This window comes from Lepidochelys olivacea (genome assembly GCF_965140295.1).
Source record: "Lepidochelys olivacea isolate rLepOli2 genome assembly, chromosome: 16".
Taxonomy (NCBI): domain Eukaryota; kingdom Metazoa; phylum Chordata; order Testudines; family Cheloniidae; genus Lepidochelys; species Lepidochelys olivacea.
Genome location: NC_140426.1, coordinates 21,890,992 through 21,911,226, shown reverse-complemented (window position 1 = coordinate 21,911,226; position 20,235 = coordinate 21,890,992). Strand labels below are relative to the sequence as shown.

Here is a 20,235-nt window from a genome sequence, read left to right as displayed (position 1 = left end):
TGGTCCTGTTTGTTTTGTTTGCCAAGCATTTGCAACATGCTGGGCCTAAAATCTAGGCAGCCTGACCTGAGGAATTTACAACCTAGCCAAGATTTAGTAGTTTATGTTTTACACAGTACTGTACTGTATTTGCTATTTTTTTGGTCTCTGCTGTTGATTGTGTACTTCCAGTTCCAAATGAGGTGTGTGGATGACTGGTCAGTTCGTAACTCTGAGGTTCTACTGTATCTGTCTATGCCATACCTTGTCCTGTCCTGTTGCTTAAATCTATAGAATTTTGTTATTATAATTTCATATTTTTCCTGACACTTAATTCAGTAACGTGTATTCACTGACTGGTTTTAAATCAAATCCAAACATCCCTCATGTGCCATTTTAGGGAACAAGAAAATGTGATAAGTGAATCTGGCCTTGATTAGTCAGATATTTTGATCTGATATGTGGGAAAGCCCAATTATAGCACTGTTTTGATGGGAGCCATGGTAATGTGACCGCTAATGGCCCCAACAACCCTTCACGCTGCACTTGCTTCATGCCTTATGCAGCATCCCAAACGTAGCCATTGTACCTAAGAGGACGTTCTAGCTCTCCCACCGGCTCTGGTACATTCTCGGATAGTGTGAAAGCATTTTCTCTTTTGGAGCCATTGTGTTTGCTCCCATAGTTTTTGTGAAGGAGTGATTAGGTTCTTTGGTCCTTTGGTTAAGTTATGAGGCAGCAAAAAGATATTTGGTATAAATCATCGTTAATCTTTAGCTGATAGTGATGAACAAATCTGAGCCACCTTGCTCGTCACGGCTACACCTAACCTCCCTGCCTCCCTCTGCTCTGCTCTGGCTCTCCTTCCTTAGAAAGAGAACGTGCTTTAAACAAAAGGCAAACAAGGAGGAGGAAGGAAAACACCAGAAGAAGGAAAGGCTGGGGCTCCCATGTACCCCAGGGGGGATGAGCAAATAGAAAAGGTGGCCATGGGGTCTTCCATGGGATTCTTCAACCCTTGCCCATTTTTTATTGATCTAAAACTTTCTTGAGACATGTGGAGAACACGTTGGCGGCAGCTGGAAGTGGGCGGTAGCTCAAAGAGGAGTCTCTCCTGCGCAACTCCACGCTGTGTTGGCCCATGAGAGGAAACTCTTTTGGCAGAATGAGACCAACTTTTCTGGATGGAATGAGCTGGAGCTGACCGCTCGGTGATTCACGGTCCGCAGCCAGGGGAGAACCCAGAGAGGATGGGCCTTCTGCTCCGTGAGGCACAGTGAATGGCCTGCTTACAACTTGCTGTCCCGCTCCTACAGCCACCATATGTGGATAACTCTGTGGCACTTTCTGTTACCCTGCATGGTGAAAGGTGAGGGAGAAGGTGGATGGAGAAGGGATCTTTGGTTGGTTGGTTGCTGGGTTTCAGTGATCAGGGTGGAAATTTTGTTTTTCTGCTGCCCTAAGGCACCCCCCCCCATTTTTTTTTTTCTGGGGCTGCAGAGATCAAGCCAGTAGAATCCTCCTCCCCTTCTCCGGTGCAGGGGTAGCACAGAAGGGAACAAGCAGTGCGTCCCTGGCTCAGTGTCTTTCAGAGACCAAAGGATTGACCATCAGAATCCATCAAGCGCACGGAGCGAGGCTGCAAAGTGGTTACTGTGTTGGGTGGGACTGAAGCTGCCCATGGCGCCTCTGAAGCCCCAGCTTCTGACCGTGAACTGAGCAGAGAAAGCCATCTGCAAAACTGGCCAGTGCGGCTCTTTGCCCCACTGCTCCTTGCTGCTGGTGGACTTGGGGCTGGGCCTTTGGCTCTGTGCAGAAGATACACAACTTGTGGAAAGAGAGGGCTGGGGCCTGTTGTCTTCTGTGTGTGAGGACTGGGGGCTTTAACTTACTCATCTGCATTTTTTGTCCTTGAAGGGTGGCTGTCAAGAATGATGCATCGGTCGGTCCTCTTTTCTCCTTGCTGTCCGTGGTACTTGTATGGCCTCCATTAGTGCAGTGCCCGAGCACTAATCATGGCTGTTAATGGATCTATCCTCTGAACACTCCTGTGTCGTGGGACGGTGCTATTATTCCCCATTGACAGGTGGGGAACTGAGGCACAGAGAGGCTGAGTAACAGGCAATGTCTACATTACAGCGCCTATGCTGGCATCGCCTCCCCATGTGTATGCCACCAGAAGGAGTTTTTCCCACCAGTGTAGGACCACCACCTCCACAAACGTTAGCTCTGCTGACAAGCATCTTCTGTTGGCCGAGCTGCATCTACACTGCGGGTTTTGTCAGCAGAGCTGTGTCATTGGGGCGTGTGGTTTTTTTCATACCCCTGGTGGGCATAGCTATGTGGGTATCAGTTTTAAGTGTAGATTGAGCCTAGCTTGCCCAAGGCCACACTGGAAGTTTGGAATCTGTATTCCAAGCTGAGAGCCACCGTAGGGATCACTTGAATGTCGATTGCTCCGGACGTCATGGCACTTCACAAGTGTTCGTTAAGGCACATGGCATCCAGGCAGATGTATAAGCAGAATTAGGCCACTTTTACAGATGAGTAACATGAGAGAGACACGGTCCACAGGCTTTACGTGAGGTGACCTGGTGAATCAATGGCACAGCCAGGTCTAAAAGCAAGGAGTCTTAGCTCCTGGTCCTTTGTTAACCCACCAGGCTTGGCAGTGATACTCCTCTTTCCTACCTGCATCCTTCTTGTGAGTCTGCTGAAATCCCAACCCATTTAGCCCAAGCGAATAGCTCCTTTCCAGCATGACCTTCTCTGGAGGGCCCCTTTCCTGTGATCCAGAGCATGCCCTGATCTGATTTCCACGCCGCCCTGGGACTCCAGGAGCTGGAGGACGCAGTGTGCAACATTTCTTCTTTTTTTTTTGGCCTTGAAGTTGGAGCAGCAGCACGCGAATGCTCCCACAGAATACAGAGGCTTTGGGGTGTCAAAGGACCAATGGTTGTGGGGGCCACATTGCATTCCCCATAATCATCAGCCCTGCAAATCTCATCCCTTCACACAGAAGCAAATGGGTTTCATTTGCCATGTGCCCAGCAGGGAAAAAGCCTTTTTTTCGACCTCTCTTTTTAGTAAGTCCCAAACTGAGCATTGATGGTAATTAGGCAATTCAGACATTCAGCAAAGCAGCCAGTTCAAGGACAAACAGATTTTAATTAAAGGCTGCATGCATTTGGGAGCCGTGACACTCTTGTGCCTGAGTTGTTACTATGGTAACACCAGAAAGCGTATGCGATTGTGTTTGTGTGTATGAAGTTCACAAATTAGGCTCAGTGGCAGAACGGATTTCACCTCTGGCCAATCTAAAATGAGAGCGATGGATATTGCCCTTGGAAGAAGTAGATGGGTGTTTTGTTACCGTTAGGTTTTTTGTAAGCTTGGATTGTTTGGGGGTTTGGTTGGTTGGGTTTTTTAAATAAGTCGTTCACATAATTTTCACTTCCAGCTCCTTTTGATGAGCCTGCTGATTGGAACGTGAACTGCTCCCTGATTATTCATGCTCCATAGGATTAGAGGAACTGGTGCACTCAGCTTTTATGCGTGCTATACTCAGGCAAACGGGATCCTCGGGGAAGGTCAGTCTTGAAGCCAGCTAAAGTTTTATTTGAGTGAAAATCTCAGGATTTGACTCGTTTGCGATATCTTATTCCCCTTTCCCTGACCTCTGTCTTTTGATTGTAAGCTTTTTGGGGCAGGTGTTGGGAAAGTGCCTACCTAAGACATTGAAGGAACCACTCCAAATTATTATGAATAATAATAATAATCGTAGAAGCCAGTCCTAATGATCCTGCATTTTTGGCAAACCACAAACTGCCTTTGGAACCCGTGGGAGTTTGGGATGCTGAAAGAATGCAAAACTGGGCCCTTACAGGGCAAAATACAACAAAGGACGCTTATTCTTGCAAGGCTCGTTTCTCTGTACAGCTTTACAGGCATGATCTATAGACCTGGGTCGAAGACAGATGATGTAATAACTTTTTATTTCCATTGAAAACTGCTTAAAGCAGGATTGGTGTTGCCCTGAAACTCAGAGGGGCTTCCTAATCCAAGCAAAACAACCACGTAAATCTGGGCATTTTACAATAGTTTAACTCAAATGTTTGTGTTGGGGTTTGAAGTAAGCATTAAACAAACTGTTCTGGGGTGTTTTCTCCCTTTGTTATTAAAGGACTGGGGGGGCACCAAGCAGTCAGAGAAGGGAGGTCATGACAGTATGTCAGCTGGAGAGAGAGTTCTAGCTGTCTGTTTCCCTGTATTATTTTAGAAATCTGATCCAGCCTGAGAAGTAACTGCTGCGGCTTTTCTTTCTTCCAGCTACTGTACTGCCATTTTCCCTGATTACCTGCCAGTCAGACTGTTGTTTATGAACTTGGGGGATATTTTCCAAGGCACAGTAGAGAATTCGACACCCAGTTCCCATTTGGTGAAATAGCAGCAGCAGGAGCAGCTGCTAAAATGTTTAGAGCTTAAAGAACTTAAAGCATATGATGCTAAAACTATGCCCCGTGTATGCCTTGGATTGAATTGGTGCTGGTTTTGTTGAGAACAACACAAATGTTGCAGCACCTTCCACTTTGAGTCTGCACAGAACAAATAAGTGTAGCGCCAAATTGTCCCACAGTAAAGACAGAATTGTGTCCTCTTGCTCTGTGTTGGTATTTCTATGGCCTGCTTCACTGGATAATAATAATCTCTAGCTCTTCTACAGCACTGCTCATCAGTAGATCTCAAAGTGCTTCATAAAGGAGGTCAGTATAATTTTCCGCTAAGTAAACTGAGGCATGGAAATGTGAAGTGATTTACCCAAGGACACCAACAGGCCTGTGGTGGAGCCAGCAATAGGACACAGGTCTCCTGAGCCCCAGTCCTGTGCTCTCTTCACTAGGCCGTGCTGTCACTTTGTAGTACACTGTAACGTCTGGGCTCCTCACACACTTTATGAATTCTCCCCACATCCCTGCATTGTAGGGAATTGTTATCCGTGTTTTCCCGAGGCAGAGCTAAGGGGCTCTGCCGAGCTCACAGAGGGACTCCCATATCAAACCCAGCTTAACCACAAGACTGTCTTTCTTTAGCAGTTAGAGTAGCACAGATTTTGGGTTTGAGTCTCGGCTCAGCCGCTGACTCCCTGTGCAAGGCACCCGTCTGTTTCCCAGGATCCCCATCTGTGGAGCAGGGGTATGGCATTTCTACTTGCAGGGCAGAAATGAGGGTTAAGGCAACTCGCTGGGTTTCCCGCAGTCACAAGCGTGTGACGAAGTAGCCCCCAAATAGTGACGCTGGTGCGGCAACCGGGAAGCTCCACTTCTCAGGCTCTGTTGCCTGAGAACCCGTGTTTTGCAGCTCGGTCTGCGGTAGCTGTTCTCAGCCTGGCGTGTTGGCTGGTTAAGCGCTCTGGGTCGCTCTGATCAGGGTGCAAAGCCAGTTGAAGTAAATCCTCCTGTTGGGAGGAGGGGCTGTATTGACAGGATTGCCTAGCGAGATTACCAGGCCAATAGGATTAGCCCACAATGGGAAGGGCTGGCTTGGCTTGCTGACTCGAGAGAAGCTCAGGTCGCCCATCTCCAACATGCAACAGCCATGCAGTTGGCTGGTTGTGCGGAGTGAATAGTCTGGAACAAGCCATTGAAGATCCAACCTGCCGCAAGGGTTACCCTGGACCTCTGCAGGTCAGGGGTTCAGTGCCCCATTTTAAAACGGGTTGGTAGGGCTCCGAGTGCCGGTGGGGAGCTCCCTTCATCTACAAGGGAGGAACAGCAAAGGCATTATTGGAGTAAGTTTCTTCGTGCCATCGTGCCTCAGGCTTGATCTTCAGAGGTCACGCTTGCCGGCGATTGGCCCGTTCTTTCTGTGGCCTCTTTGCTGTGGCAATGGGGACACCTGTCCACCAGTGTTACAATCCATCCTTCTACAATCCAAAACCAGGGAACCCCAATGCAGTGGTGCAGCCGTCAAACTTTCTACAAATCCCTCCGCCTCCTCTCTACCCCTGGCTTGTATGACTCCGGACAAATGAGTTGTTTTCTCCAGGCCAAAGAGCAGTCATGTACTCTTGGCCTCAGCAACTTGGATGTTAGATTACAGGCAAACAACAAAACAAGAAAGAACAAAGAAAAGTCTGAGTGAGAGCACAGTGTGAGTGAGTCTTCTGTGACATCTTGCAGCCAGTCTGCCTTGCAAAATGGCAGCTGCCTTTGCAGACAAGCTAGACATTTTAAAGGTGCAGCATAGAGGAGGGAAATGTGTCATAAGCTGCATTATCAGTGACATTTCCAAAATGTCAATGCTTTGGTCACTGAAACACTCTTTTCCTGTTCTGTCTTTCTTGTGCCTTGTCTACTCACAAGTTTTTGTTCTGCTATAACTATATTGCTGAGGGGTAAATTAGCAGCCCAAAAAGCTGAGAAATCCACCCAGATTGTTTCAGGAATGTCGTGTCCTTCATTTGCCCAGGAAGCTGCTCAGACAAGCCAATCACACTTTTGGCAATCAGCTATATATACATAGCTTGTATCCAATTTGCAAATTAATTCCAATTCAGTCTCTCCAGTCTTAATTCCATCAGTCTCTCGCTGTAGTCTGGATTTGAAGTTTTTCTGTTGTAATATTGCAACTTTCATGTCTGTAATCGCGTGACCAGAGAGATTGAAGTGTTCTCCGACTGGTTTATGAATGTTGTAATTCTTGACATCTGATTTTGTGTCCATTTATTCTTTTACGTAGAGACTGTCCAGTTTGACCAATGTAATGGCAGAGGGGCATTGCTGGCACATGATGGCATATATCACATTGGTAGATGTGCAGGTGAACGAGTCTCTGATAGTGTGGCTGATGTTATTAGGCCCTGTGATGGTGTCCCCTGAATAGATATGTGGGCACAGTTGGCAACGGGCTTTGTTGCAAGGATAGATTGATAAAGCCAGAAGAGTTCCCAGAAGTCACCTACTACAGGACAGGCCTAACAAAGAAAATAACAGAACGCCACTAGCCATCACCTTCAGCCCCCAACTAAAACCCCTCCAACGCATTATCAAGGATCTACAACCTATCCTGAAGGATGACCCAACACTCTCACAAATCTTGGGAGACAGGCCAGTCGTTGCCTACAGACAGCCCCCCAACCTGAAGCGAATACTCACCAGCAACCACATACCACACAACAGAACCACTAACCCAGGAACCTTGGTTTGTGTGTATAAAAACGTCTTCTGTATTTTCCACAGTATGCATCCAATGGAGTGAGCTGTAGCTCACGAAAGCTTATGCTCAAATAAATTGGTTAGTCTCTAAGGTGCCACAAGTACTCCTTTTCTTTTTGCAAATACAGACTAACACGGCTGTTACTCTGAAACCTGTCAATTCCTTATGAGTCTTGCTAAGATACTTCCCTGAATAGTACCTTGCAGCTCCGAGTTCCACCGGTTGATTATGAGTTGTGCAAAGAAGGTTATGAGCTACAAACCAACTAGGCACTGTCAACGTTAGAGACTGCAGAGATGTTAGTGACAATTGTGTTTAAATACCTCATGGTTTCTATGACAGTTGGGATCTGTGCTGGCCAAACCATGCTACAAGATTATCCTGCACCGGGGTGTAACACTGCGTTTGTGTTTTGGGGGGAACCAGAGTGTCGGGGGGGGGGGGCATACTGATCAGGCAGACCGTAATGGAAGCCCAAATCACAACAGGTATCGACCCTAAATATGTGCCATCTAAACTTTTTAGTCCATGGAAAAAGCGTTTTGACCAAAACGAAATGTTCACGATAAATAAAGAAATCCATAAATCATTTTGGCCTAAATATTTTGGTTTTTGACCAAAAAAAAATTAAAGAATTGTCGTTAAAAATATTTTGAATGTCATTGAATTTTTTTTAATGAAACAACCTCCCTCTCTCCCCCCCTCCCCTCCCCCCAATATACTCATCGTTTTACAAAGTGTAAACAAGGTTATAGCAGGCACGGCTTTAGCCTTACCAGAGACAGAGCTGCAAGGCTCTGTGCGGAATACATTGCTTTGGGAGGAATACCTCTTGCGCCGTTCTTTTGCCCAGGTTCCCTATGCTTGGATGGGCTGTTGACCCTTATTCCCACCACCATGTGTGTAAGTAATAAGAGGTGTCAAGAAGCACAAGAGATGAAAGGTGGGCCCTAGCGCTATTGTGTAAAGAATGCTGATGGAAAAACTGACGGCCAGGAAGTTAATGAAAAACAGGCCCAGGGAACTGTAGCTTATCAGCCAAGAAATTCTATACAGTCCAAAGTCTGTAGTGCTTGCCAGATTTCTGTGGTATTCATTAAAAACGTGCAGCAACCGGGCTAGCCTCTGTGTTACCCCTTGGGAAAGTGGCATAGGCATTAATTTAGGGTGGATGAGGTTTGCACCCCCTTAAAGAAAACCATACCCATCCATTGCTCTCGTGTGGTGACGCGGAGTGTGTGTGGGGCCTGGGAACCAGGAGACCAGGCCTGGATTCTCATCCGAACAATCCCACATTGACTCTGGGTGTAATGCTACCCAAATCACTTAAGCTAGCATTTTCAAAGGTGGCCTGTAATTTTGGATTACTCTCGTCTCAGACAGACGGGGCTTGATTTTTAAAGCGGCCGAGCACTCTCAGTCCTAGCTGATGCCTGATATTTGCTCCTGTTCTTTTCACCGCCTCTTGTTTCACAGTCTCTTCAGTTCAGCATCACTCCAAACCTGCCCTTCTCACCCCACTTCCCTTCCCTTTTTGCTGATCCCACTCCTCACTAAGTCCACCCCAAAAAACAAAAAAATTGTGGCACTAACATGATGTTTGTTGCCATCACATTGTTGGCTTGGCTGGTGTGTTCTACCCCTTCCCCCACCTTGGGTCTATTTAATTGCAAGCTTTATCGAGGACCGTCAACCACTCTTTGTTTGTCCAGTGCCTGGCACCAGGGGCTCCAGTCTTGGCTGGCCCTTAGGCACTGCCATAAAAACATGATTAATAATTTTTTTATAGCCAGGCAGTACATGAGGTGCTGCTTGGGGAGGAAGAGAGGCAACACAACTTTGCTGTGCAGTGGAATAAGGAGGTGGCCATACTGGCAGATGGTGAGAGCAGGTCGGGAAATAGCCCCTGGGTCCCCTTTGTGACAGTGGTGGGCACTTCTAATTAGTATAGTCCGATAACCCTTTAGGACCTGGGCTATTTGCATGTGCTAATTGAAGCCGGTTCAGAGGGCTGTTAAGAAGAATGGGCTTGTGGCTAAAGCACAGGACTAGGTGTTAGAAGACTTAGCTTCTGAGTCTGGCTCTGCCACAGACTCTCTGTGCCACCTTGAGCCAGTCACTCAGCCTTTGTGCCTCGGTTTCTCTGTTTCTAGCATGAAGAGTGTGTGTCATGGGGGTGCAGAGGCTAAATATAATGCGGGTGAAGCATTCGAGAGCCATGGATGGAAGGTGCCCACGATGTGTGGAGTATTGTTATTTTTTTCTTATTTCAAGAGGAGTGTGATGTTTTTTCACTGAAAGGGGAAATCAGGAGTTCCTTCTCCAGTTCATGTGCCTAGCAGCCCTTGATCAGGGGGTTATTCTGTATGGAGCGTTTTGTACAACCCCCCATTCCCCTTCTCCACATCTTTACACTTCAGGCAAACTTTTCAAAAGCTCCTAAATTGTCACCTTGGAGCATGAGTCCTATTTTCAAAAGGGATTTAGGCACCTAGGAGCCTAAATCCCATTGACTTTCAATTAAACTTAAGTTCCTAAGTGACTTAGGAGCTTTCGAAACATTTGCCTTTAATCTTTAAAATCTATTCTGGCTCTCCTTTGCCTTCGGCGTGTAGGGCCTTCCGTCTGGTAGGGACAGCCTGTGGTTTGCATCACGCATTTGTTCCTTGCGCTCTCAGCAAAATGTCTGTCTTTTTAAAATGACAGTATAAAAAGGAGAGAACTCCAGAGCTTGGCTCATCTGGAAATTATCTTGATTTTAACAGAATGGAGGCCTCCTGCCTCGAACTAGCCCTCGAAGGAGAGCGCCTGTGCAAAGCTGGGGACTTCAAGGCTGGAGCAGCCTTCTTCGAAGCAGCAGTGCAGGTGGGGACAGAGGATTTGAAGACTCTCAGCGCAATCTACAGCCAGCTGGGCAATGCCTACTTCTACCTAAAGGAATATTCCAAGGCCCTGGAATACCATAAACATGACCTCACTCTAGCCAGGTAAGCATGCCTGCGAACACGATCAGTCAGAGCTCGAGGTAAGGCAAGATCCCTGGGATCCCAGGCCAGCAGCCTGAGGGAACCGGTCACTGCAATTGAGAACAGACCTGGGGCACCAGGGGGGTGACTGTCTGGAGAGAATCAAGAAGCCAGGGAGGAAGGGTCTGCCCGGGGTATGGGATTGTGAGGAAGAGGAAAGAGTCTGAAAGTGGCAGACGTTTGCAAGCCCATCTGCTTTGTGTGTGCAAAGAGGTAACGCTGACTTACACGCCCATGCAGCGGGTTTTTGTCAGCTGAAACCACACCTTTTGAAGGGTAGTGAAGCAGGCCTGCTGAAAATGTGGCCTCAAGACCCATTTAATAGAGGGGGCACCTTTAAAAATGGGACAACTCTCCGCCTGCAGTCGGTTAGATTTACTGTAATATCTGAGACTCTCTGCAGAGAACGTAGCACCAATGTGGTGGCCCAGGTGAGCAGCATGGCGTGGCATTTGTCCCTGCATGACTTGCACTCCCTGCAGGGCAGCTTCAGAACCTGGCTGCCTCCAGACACTGGTATAAAACCAGTAACTAGACTGGGCTGGGCTAGTGGAAGTGCCATCCGGTGTGGCTGCATGTAATTCCCTGGTGCACCAGTCCCCAGGGGCTGGGAGTTGTGTGGAGGCAACAGTATACTTGGTTCCTGGAAAAGAAGGCAAACTCTGATCGAGCAGGACTGATAGGCCATCTGGGGCATTGTGTCCTATCCTCTCCAGCTGAAAGGACCGTAAGTGGGGAGGGGGAGCTTCCGGTCTGGGAGTGGGGGGCCTGGTAAATAGAACTTTGACTTTCCATCCTGGATTTAGACAACTGCCAGAGGGAAAGCAAAAATCTGTCTCCAAGACTAAAGGAGCTTTCTCCTTCTGTTTGCACATGTTGCCTGCAGGCTAGGAGCGGATCGGTTTAGTGCCTACTCCTGCTACAGGCTTAAGTATCAGCATGATTGAATTCTGCCTGCTGAGTCCCAGCATTTATAACAGCCCTTTCCCTGCCTCCGGTCATCTTGTAGAACCATTGGGGACCGTATCGGAGAAGCCAAGGCCAGTGGCAACCTTGGGAATACATTGAAAATACTTGGGCAGTTTGATGAAGCTATCGTTTGTTGCCAGAGACACTTGGAGATTTCCCAAGAGCAGGGAGACAAGGTACTTGATCCATGATGCCCCACAGGAAATATTCCCTGGCTTTTGAAAGATTCCTCCTGCCAGCCAACGATCAGGACAGCATTGAAGCTGGCTCTGGAAGGAGACTGACCGTATCACCCTCCCTTTCAGCTACAGATCTGATGCCAGGGCAGCTAGTGGATGAAAATGTGGGCAGGCCATCCCTGGAATGAAGACCCCAAAATACCCAGGAAGCAATGGATTCCCCCAAAAAGAGAAAATTGAACCCAAATAAATAGAGATTCACAGTCCTTGAGTTCACAGAATGGGGCCAAGCAAAGAACTCCAGGATGGCTCTTGGAAATCCATTGTACAGTTAGGGAAAGGGATTCTTCCCAGTCTGTCTCTCTGACACATGCTGTTTGGAGGCCAATATGAAATGAACTGGGTGTCTCTCAGCCCTGTTCCTGCTGGACAAGCATCCAAGCCTCTCTCTCTCGCGCACACAAATCCCACCATGCTTGGGAGCATTGAGCTGGCAGTTACACTGACTGGCCTCTCTGGTGAATGAGTCATGGGGGCTGAATTCTCCCTCTGCGCCCACAGGAGATTGGCAAGCAGCATTGTGGGATAGCTGCCTGTGCTGGGCTTGTTATAGGTATAGATAGGAGTCTCCATGGTCCCCATCCACAAGGGGCTGGACTGAAACCATCCCTTGCACATAGGCCACCAAGCAGCCATTGGATGAGGACTTGAGGTTAGTACTGGTTTCTCTTCAGAGCAGTGTATCCTAGTGGACAGAGCATTAGACTGGGACTCAGGAGAACTGGGTTCTGTTCCCCACTCTTCCACTGGCATGCTGGGTGGCCTTGGACAAGTCGCTTTCCTGATCTGTGCCTCAGTTTCCCCATCTGTAAAAGCGGGAGAATGAGAGTGATCTCCTTTGTAAAGTGCTTTGAGGTCTACTGATGAAAAGCACTAGGTAAGAGCTAGGGATCATTGACCTGGGCTGGCTTTGAACTGGCGACCTAAAGGTGGCAGGTTCTACATCCTTTTAAACAGTCCCTGGATTCATCCAGTCCCCCAGACTCAGCTTCTAAAATGAAGCTGTAATGGTCTGCAAGGCTGCCCTGGCTTTTGGTTAGCTGCCCTTTGCCCAGAGACGGGAAGCTTGGCATTGCAATGTGGAATGTAACACCTGTTCTTCTGTGATTCTGCCCCCCTTTCCAGGTAGGTGAAGCTAGAGCGCTGTATAACATTGGCAATGTTTATCATGCAAAGGGAAAGCAGTTGTCTTGGAGCACAGCCCAAGACCCAGGTTCCCTGCCTCAAGAAGTCAAGGAGACGCTTCAGAGAGCTTCGGAATACTATGAGTAAGTACCCACCCTTCCCAGGTCTGCAGGGGATGGGGCTGCACAGACAGCCCCATTGTGGTTGGCAGTAATTTACCCGACTACAATCATGCATGTGGCAAACTTGCAAAGCGTCTGGCGCACTCTCAGTGCTCAGTGATGAGTGCATCATTCCAGCGCTGTCTGCGTGTGTCTTGTTACTGTCCTGATGACAGCTCTGGGGAGCTGCAGAAGTGTGGTGATGAACGTCAGGTGAAAGATAACAGCACTGGCCTTGTGACAAGTGATTTTTCACACAGCCTTCTTTAAAGCACTCCACTTAGAAGGTGACTGGGTCTCGCCTGACTAAAGGAGCTGGGGGCGGATTTGGCTGAGATTTTGGGCAGGGGAGCGCTGTGCATTGCTCCCCTGTGATCCCCACATCAACCCACCCCTTGTGGCTGACCCAAGGACCACCTTGCCTGCCTGTAGAGGGGCCTGTGTGCTCACCTCTTTGGCAGGGTGGGGCACACCCATATGGGCTGTTGAGAGGAGAATAAAGGCAGAAAGTGGGGGGAGTGGGAAGCAGGGAGGAAAGTAAAAGTTGATGACATTTTTAAGGCCAGAAATTAGGCTCATCTAGTCTGACCTCCTGCGTAACACAGGCCAGAGACCCTCACCCAGTGCCTCCTGGAAAAGACCTCTCTTCCCCTGCACTAAACATGAACTGAACCAAAGGGGAACTTAGATACCAGGACCTGAGATTGGAGATCATTCTCCTGCGGCTGGCAGTGGCATTGGATACCTCTACCAGTTCAAAGTGTTGCATCCCTCGGCCTGCCTGAGGTGCTGGCGATATTGTGGGATTGGGCAGAAGAGAGACTCTACTCTTGGCAGGCCATCAGAGGAGGAATTGGCTTTTTGGCTGCTTTGAAATGTATTTATTGATAGTTTTTAAATGGCAAGGCAGGAGACAGACACTTCTGGTTAGTGGAGAGGGCCTGGGAGCCAGGACTTCTAGGCTTCTTCCGGGTTGTGTGTGAGAACTTAAGCAAGTCTCTTTTGGCCTGATATTCCATGATATTGAGAACCTACAGGAAGTCTTTGGGGGCTCGGCACCTCTAAAAATCAGGCCATTGGCCTCTCTGCCTCAGTTTCCACATTGTGTAAAACTTCATTAAACATTTCAATGCGGTGTTGTAGCTGTGTCAGGCAGACGCAGGATATTAGAGAGACAAGGTGAGGGAGGGAATATCTTTTATTGGACCAACTTCTGTTGGAGAGAAATGAGTTTTTGAACTTGAAAAGCTGCTCTCTCTCCAACAGAAGTTGGTCCAATAAAAGAGATTCTCTCACCCACCTTGTCTCTTAAATATCTCAAAGCATTTTGAGAGCCTTTGATGAAAGGCTCTGTATAATTGCAAAATGTTGATAATCATATACTGCTACATTAGACTTTGCCAAGGATCTGAAATCCTAAATAACTCTATTTTATATTGTGGAGCAGGCTCAGTTCCTCTTTAAGAATGTGCAGTGCCTGTAACCCCTGTGTGTTTATTCCCCTGCCACATACTGTAAGGAGATAAATGGAGATATAGCTAGAGATCTGACTGATGGTACGTCAAACTGCAGTCCCCTGCTCGAGTCTGAGTGAGCTCAAATACAAGATGGCTGAAATAATGTAGTACAGCAAGGGGATCGTATAAAGCATGTGGGATAAGCGAAGTGAAAGGAGGAGTAGACTGCTGTGCATAGAGAGTTTGTGATGATCTGTAATGAACGAAGCATTAGTCAACAATTGCATTATGGTCCCTAGATTTTGTGTCTGTTCCTTTTACTATGGGACTGGGGATATTATAGTGTGGTACAATTTCAGTGCCTAGAATTGGAAAAGGAAACACCTTGCACATTTTTGCAGAGGGTTTATGGTTTTCTCTTTCCCTGGAAAGATAAAGGGGAACAGGAATGTTTGTTCTGTGGGTGGGATCAGCTGGGTCTGGTTCAGCAGCTGTGGATTAAAGGGACCCAAATGCTGTACATACTGTTATGGAGATCGGCTTAGAGAAGCAGCAGAATAAGCTGCTTTGTCCCATCTGGCAGCTGCGTGGGAATGACCAGAGATGCAGAAACATTGCGCTCAGCAGATGAAAAGCTGGACCAGAGCTGATCTCATCTGCCAGAGTCAGATGTCACTTGTCTGTGCTCCGATCCTTATCTTAATCGAGCCAGAATAATCAGTGGGGATGGTGCTTCCTGGCAGTTCATATAATTTTGACCAACGGGTGCTTTGCTGGGGGTCTCTGGGGGTGGGAATGGGATTCTCTACAAGGAGGGATGAGGAAAGACTGCAGGCTTTTTTAATTAAAAAGAATAAAACAAAACTCTTTCAGAGAGTTGTAAACTAAGCTTCTGAGCTTACCTGTGTTGAGTATAGCTCAGAATAGGTCAAACAGTAACACATGCAGTTAAATTCAGTCCCTGAGCATCTGCTTTGATGCCACAATGTTGGACAAAGTATGATAATTTGGAAGGGGGGAAATGTACTCACAAACTCACTTGTGTGCATACTACTGCCCTCTACTGAATAGAATTAGAACTCTTCAACTTTGTATAATTGGTCCTATACTGCAATAGCTAATACAGATCGCCTCTAGTTTAAGTGGTCAGGGCCTGCGTTTCTGCAGAAGGAGTTTCCTGTTCTGTCACCATGAAGTTCAGAGGCATTGCAGCGTGTCCCACAGTAACAACTCTGCCTTTTCCAAATGGCTGTAGATGTTTTTGCTATGGCATATGCTGGAACGCTGTCACTAGGCTTATTTAGAGCTATCTGCAAGGTTTCTCCCCTTTGATTTTAACTTCAGTTAAGGAAATGGGTTTTTAAAAATAACCTTTTTTGTCTGAAAGGGAGAGGCGAGCATCGCCCTTAAATCAGTCTCCTCGTCTCTGCAGAGATGATAGCACCTCGATATAGCTCCCCCTCCTTTTGTCAAAGGAGCAGTGCATGTTGAGCATCTACAGGGTGAACTCGTGCCAGCCTGAAGCGTCCAGGGTGCTCTGAATGTGCTGAGCAGATGCTGTAGAGGGTTTGACTGTGCCTGTTGTTGCAGAGTTGCATCCAGTCATGCTCGTCTCAGATGCATCCCCGCTGCCAGCGCTGGGAAGGCAGGGAGAAGAATAGCTCAATGCTCCTGGCCCTTCCCGCTTTTTTTTCCCCTGTTTCTCTTTCTTCTTCCTGACTTCATCAACGTTGAATAAGAATCATAACATCGAACTCTTATTCTGGTTCTTTTCATGCATAGGTTTCAAAGCGCTGTACAAATGAGAGATGTCATTATCCCCATTTTACAGATGGGGAAACAGAGGCAAAGCATGACTCCCAGGGACCATCCCCTGAAATAGATGCTGTACTTGAAAGCTGAAAATAACGCTCTCTCCTTGGCTTTTTCCTTGAGATAACTCTGGGCATGAAGGTATCTGCTCTTCTGGCTGAGCAGGGCAGTTGTGTGTAAGGAGAGATGGTTAGAATAAGGGACACTGAGGCAGCACCAGTGGTAATGCATTGAGTTCCCAGCTCTGCCACTGGCCTGCTAGGTGACCTTGGGCAAGTAACGCTCCCTTCCTGTGCCTCAGTTTCCCCATATGTAAAGTGGGGGTAATGACACTGTTCTCCCTTTGTAAAGAGCTGTGATTTCTTAGCAGATCTGAAGGTGTTTCGACACCCAGGCAGCTGCTGCAAATCAACTGAAGTTGAGGGAGCGGTGCTGGTTTGGGCCAGCTAAGGGTCTGGCCTGTGTGAAATGCTAAGTGTCCCAAGGTGGAATCTCTCGCTTGTGTCTGAAGGCGTAAAAGCGCCATTCTACCCAGCGATTAAAGGTGATTGAAATGGGAGGGGGAGCTCTCGCCACATCAGGCGAGGAAGAGGGGCAGATCATCGCATCATAGAAGATTAGGACTGGAAGAGACCTCAGGAGGTCATCTAGTCCAACTCCCTGCTCAAAGCAGGACCAACCCCAACTAAATCATCCCAGCCAGGGCTTTGTCAAGCCGGGCCTTAAAAACCTCTTAGGGATGGAGATTCCACCACCTCCCTAGGGAACCCATTCCAGTGCTTCATCCTCCTCCTAGTGAAATAGTGTTTCCTAATATCCAACCTAGATATCCCCCACTGCAACTTGAGACCATTGTTCTACGAGGGGAGCTGTTTACGCAGGCCCGGGAGAGCTGTGTCCCCTCAGAGCCCCTTACTTTGACCCTGGGCTCTCTGTATCTCATGTTAAGGTCAATAGGAGCTGGATGCCCGTTGGCTGAGTGACCAGATGGGCTGCTCTGATTTTTTGCAGGAGGAATCTGTCTCTGGTAAAGGAGCTCGGGGACCGAGCTGCTCAGGGCCGAGCCTATGGGAACCTCGGCAACACCCAGTACTTGCTCGGCAACTTCAGCGAAGCCACAGCTTTCCACAAAGAGGTAAGGAGGGTGTCGATCATTCTCATGGGGCTTGGGCAATCCAGTCGCTTCCTCAGCCTGGCCTGCAGTAGGGAACTAGACATTGGTCCGTTAGCCCCCAGCTGCATCAAATCCTTCATCTCCCATTACAGACACCGCACACCAGATCCTGTCACCCTTCCTCAGGCTGAGTATCGCCTGACTCCACAAGGTATCCCCCCAAAGCCAGTGGGAGTAAGGCTGTCTCTGCTTGAAACAGCCCACTGTGAAGTGACTGGCACCCAGCTTCATTGCCTTACCGGGGCCCTGCTCCAGTGCGAGCAGAGAGAGCTCTCGGGCCCCATCTTTGCTGGGACAGCTGCCTCGCGGCATGGAACAATTCCCCCAGGAAGGAACACGGTCAAAGGTGCGATGGGGCCAGGCTTTCCCAGCCAAAGAGTAACCCGGCCGCCAGGTGACTGGCTGGCCCCACAGCGCCAGGCCAAGTGGCCTGAGTTAGCGTCAGCGGCGGCGGGGCCAGCATCAAGTGGGGTGGTCACACAGGCTGCTCTTAGGGGCGCAGCAGGTATCTGGCACGGGATAAGTCTCAGCAGGGTTGTGACAGCGTGGTCTTCCCCGGCGGGGCCAGAGGGCTGGAGCCAGCCAGCTGTGTTCTGCGTGGAGCCCTGTTGGAGCCTGGTAGTTTGCAAGGTGCCAGATGATTGTCGCGGGAGCACCTGATTCAGCTGAGATCAGCTGGGGGAAGCTACAGAAAGCAGGCAGGGTCCGAGAGTGGGCCCCAGCAGGCGGAGGGTCCCAGGCAGTCGGCCTGATGAAGAGCTGCCTGGAGCAGGTCAGCCTGGCAGCCTCTGCGCATGGCCTCCCCTTCCTGGGGTCGGCAGCCAGGCCTACAGCCCTGCAGTGGGGTTTGCTTGGAACCACACAGGCTGCTCCTCTGTGACCGGGGGAGGAACTGCAGAAACAGCACCTGGCCAAATGGGGTGGGAAGGAGGGGGAGGGCTTGGGACCCTGTTCCAGGCTCAATGCAAAGCCGGGGGTGCGGCAGGGCAAACACGGGAGAAGAGAGGAGAGTGGGGCAGAACCAGATAAGGGATGAGACATGGGCCCAGCTGGAGCAGTGCAGAACCAAGGAGGGAAGGCTGAAGAGCGGGGCTGGGGCTCAGTGAGACGCAGCCAGTTGATGAGGGGAATTCACTCTGCACCCACATACCTGAGCGACGCAACAGAACCCCTCCTGGGCATTACGGCGGAGTGATCAGCCGCGTCACTTCTCCAGCTGATTTGGGACCCCCCCCCGCCAGCTGACCACTTAATTACACGCCTATCTATGAGCCAGCAGGATTGCTCCCGGACTGACAGGCACACGCCTCACTGGGTCTGGGCCTTGGAGAGAGGACGTCAGTTGCCAGCAGTAGCACATGCTTCCCCAACACGTTCTCACACGCCTGCCTGTGTCACTTTCAGCGACTCGCCATCGCCAAGGAGTTTGGGGACAAAGCAGCCGAGAGGCGAGCGTACAGCAACCTGGGCAATGCACACATCTTCCTCGGCAGGTTTGACATCTCGGCTGAGTACTACAAGTAAGTGCCACGGCTGCTTGGGGAAAGCCAAGGCCGGGCTCTGGGCGCTCGGTCTTGGCAGAATGCTCAAGAGCAGCCAGGCTGAGCGAAGCTATTCCCCTGGTCTGTTGTAATGCATCCTGGGACTTCAGACTCATGACACAAGCACTAGGTATAAGCCACCCACAGGGAACGGGAGCCGGTTCGAGGGACTCTCGGTCTTGTCTTTCTCCAGCTGGAGCTAGGCTCCCAATTGATATGTGTGTTACATTGCCCCCTGTTGGCCACTTCTGTAACTTGTACAGATCAAAGTTGGTGCGTGTTGTTGGCTTTCCCCAAATTTCTCCAAATTCTCAGATTCTCCAAAGCAGCGCTCTGCCGTGCTGGTGCTGGAAGAGCTGTACCCAAGGAGGCTACATCCCAAAAGAGCAGGGACTGCCTGCTGTGTAACAGGAGGCGTGACAAAGCCTCCAGCCTTTCTGCAGACCTCCACGTACCCAAACTTATCTCAATCGGTTCTGCTTGACAGAACCAGAAATTGGGTACCCCCCAATTTGCTTCCCTTTGTTTGCACTCACTGAAAAAACACACAAAACACCCTAGCTTCATCAGGCAGGAAAAAAAGGATTTGATACAACGGGTCTAAATTCACCCTGGTGTAAAGCACGGAAGCCAGTGGCTGCACAGGGTTGGGTTGGGAAGGTGGGGGCAGCCATCAGCAGGTCTTAGGGATGTCCACACTAGAGCTGGAGGGAAAATTTCCAGCTCGGTAGACATACCCGCGCTAGCTCCGACTGAGCAGTGCGTCACCCTGCATGTACCTTGGGTATTGGATGAGATCATACGTGGCGCTCTGCGGCTACACCGCTGTTTTTAGCTCACTCGCTCCGTCAAAGCTAGCACCGGGATGTCTACACGAGTTGGAATCCCACCTCCAGTGCTGACACACCCTTAGAATGTGGCATTCTTTGGCTTCAGATAAACTCCCTAAGGAATCTACCCTCAGCAGATCAGCATTTCTCCCTGACTTGCACGTGTGCTGTGCGTGAATGTGTCTGTCTCCATCTGTTTTTTGCAGGAAAACACTCCAACTCTCCAGACAGCTGAAAGACCAAGCAGTAGAAGCTCAGGCTTGCTACAGCCTCGGAAACACTTACACGTTGCTCCAAGACTACGAGCGAGCCATCGAGTACCATCTAAAGCACCTGCTGATAGCGCAGGAGCTGGGGGACAGGTGAGAGATTTGGGACCGCATCTGTGCCTTGTTAGTATAATGGCCTCAGCGGGGATAGAACCCAGCGTCTCTCACACTAAAAGCCTGAGCCTCTAGGGCTAAAGGACTAAGACCATTAGCTCTACAATAGTAGCAGACTCATAAACCTTTCCTATGGTCCAGCTCCTACAATGGAGTCAAAGCCCCACCCCCAGCTGTGTTAATGTGGGTGATATCAGCTCTCTGGTGAGAATTACTAAAGGTCTGTTGTGTTCAGCCCTCTATCCCAGCTGCTACTCCTGTTTATCCATGCAACCTCCTGGTGAGCACCCGCCGGGATGTAAAATAGCTTCTGCCTAAGGAGTA

General features: G+C 49.2%; 1 protein-coding gene across 5 annotated transcripts in view; it reads left to right on the top strand.

Moving 5' to 3' along the window:
• Positions 1-20,235, top strand: part of GPSM1 (G protein signaling modulator 1) — a 144,845-nt gene that overhangs the window by 37,079 nt on the left and 87,531 nt on the right. For 4 of the 5 annotated variants that reach the window (XM_084649700.1, XM_084649704.1, XM_084649701.1 and 1 more), the window contains 6 exons: positions 9,960-10,181; positions 11,230-11,365; positions 12,554-12,696; positions 16,995-17,118; positions 18,562-18,677; positions 19,735-19,890. In XM_084649700.1, coding sequence (XP_084505826.1) covers positions 9,960-10,181; positions 11,230-11,365; positions 12,554-12,696; positions 16,995-17,118; positions 18,562-18,677; positions 19,735-19,890 — 897 coding nt within the window. Of the gene's footprint in view, positions 1-3,350; positions 3,366-3,439; positions 3,570-9,959; positions 10,182-11,229; positions 11,366-12,553; positions 12,697-16,994; positions 17,119-18,561; positions 18,678-19,734; positions 19,891-20,235 lie in introns of those variants that run through there. The other variant, XM_084649703.1, reaches the window with a different exon arrangement.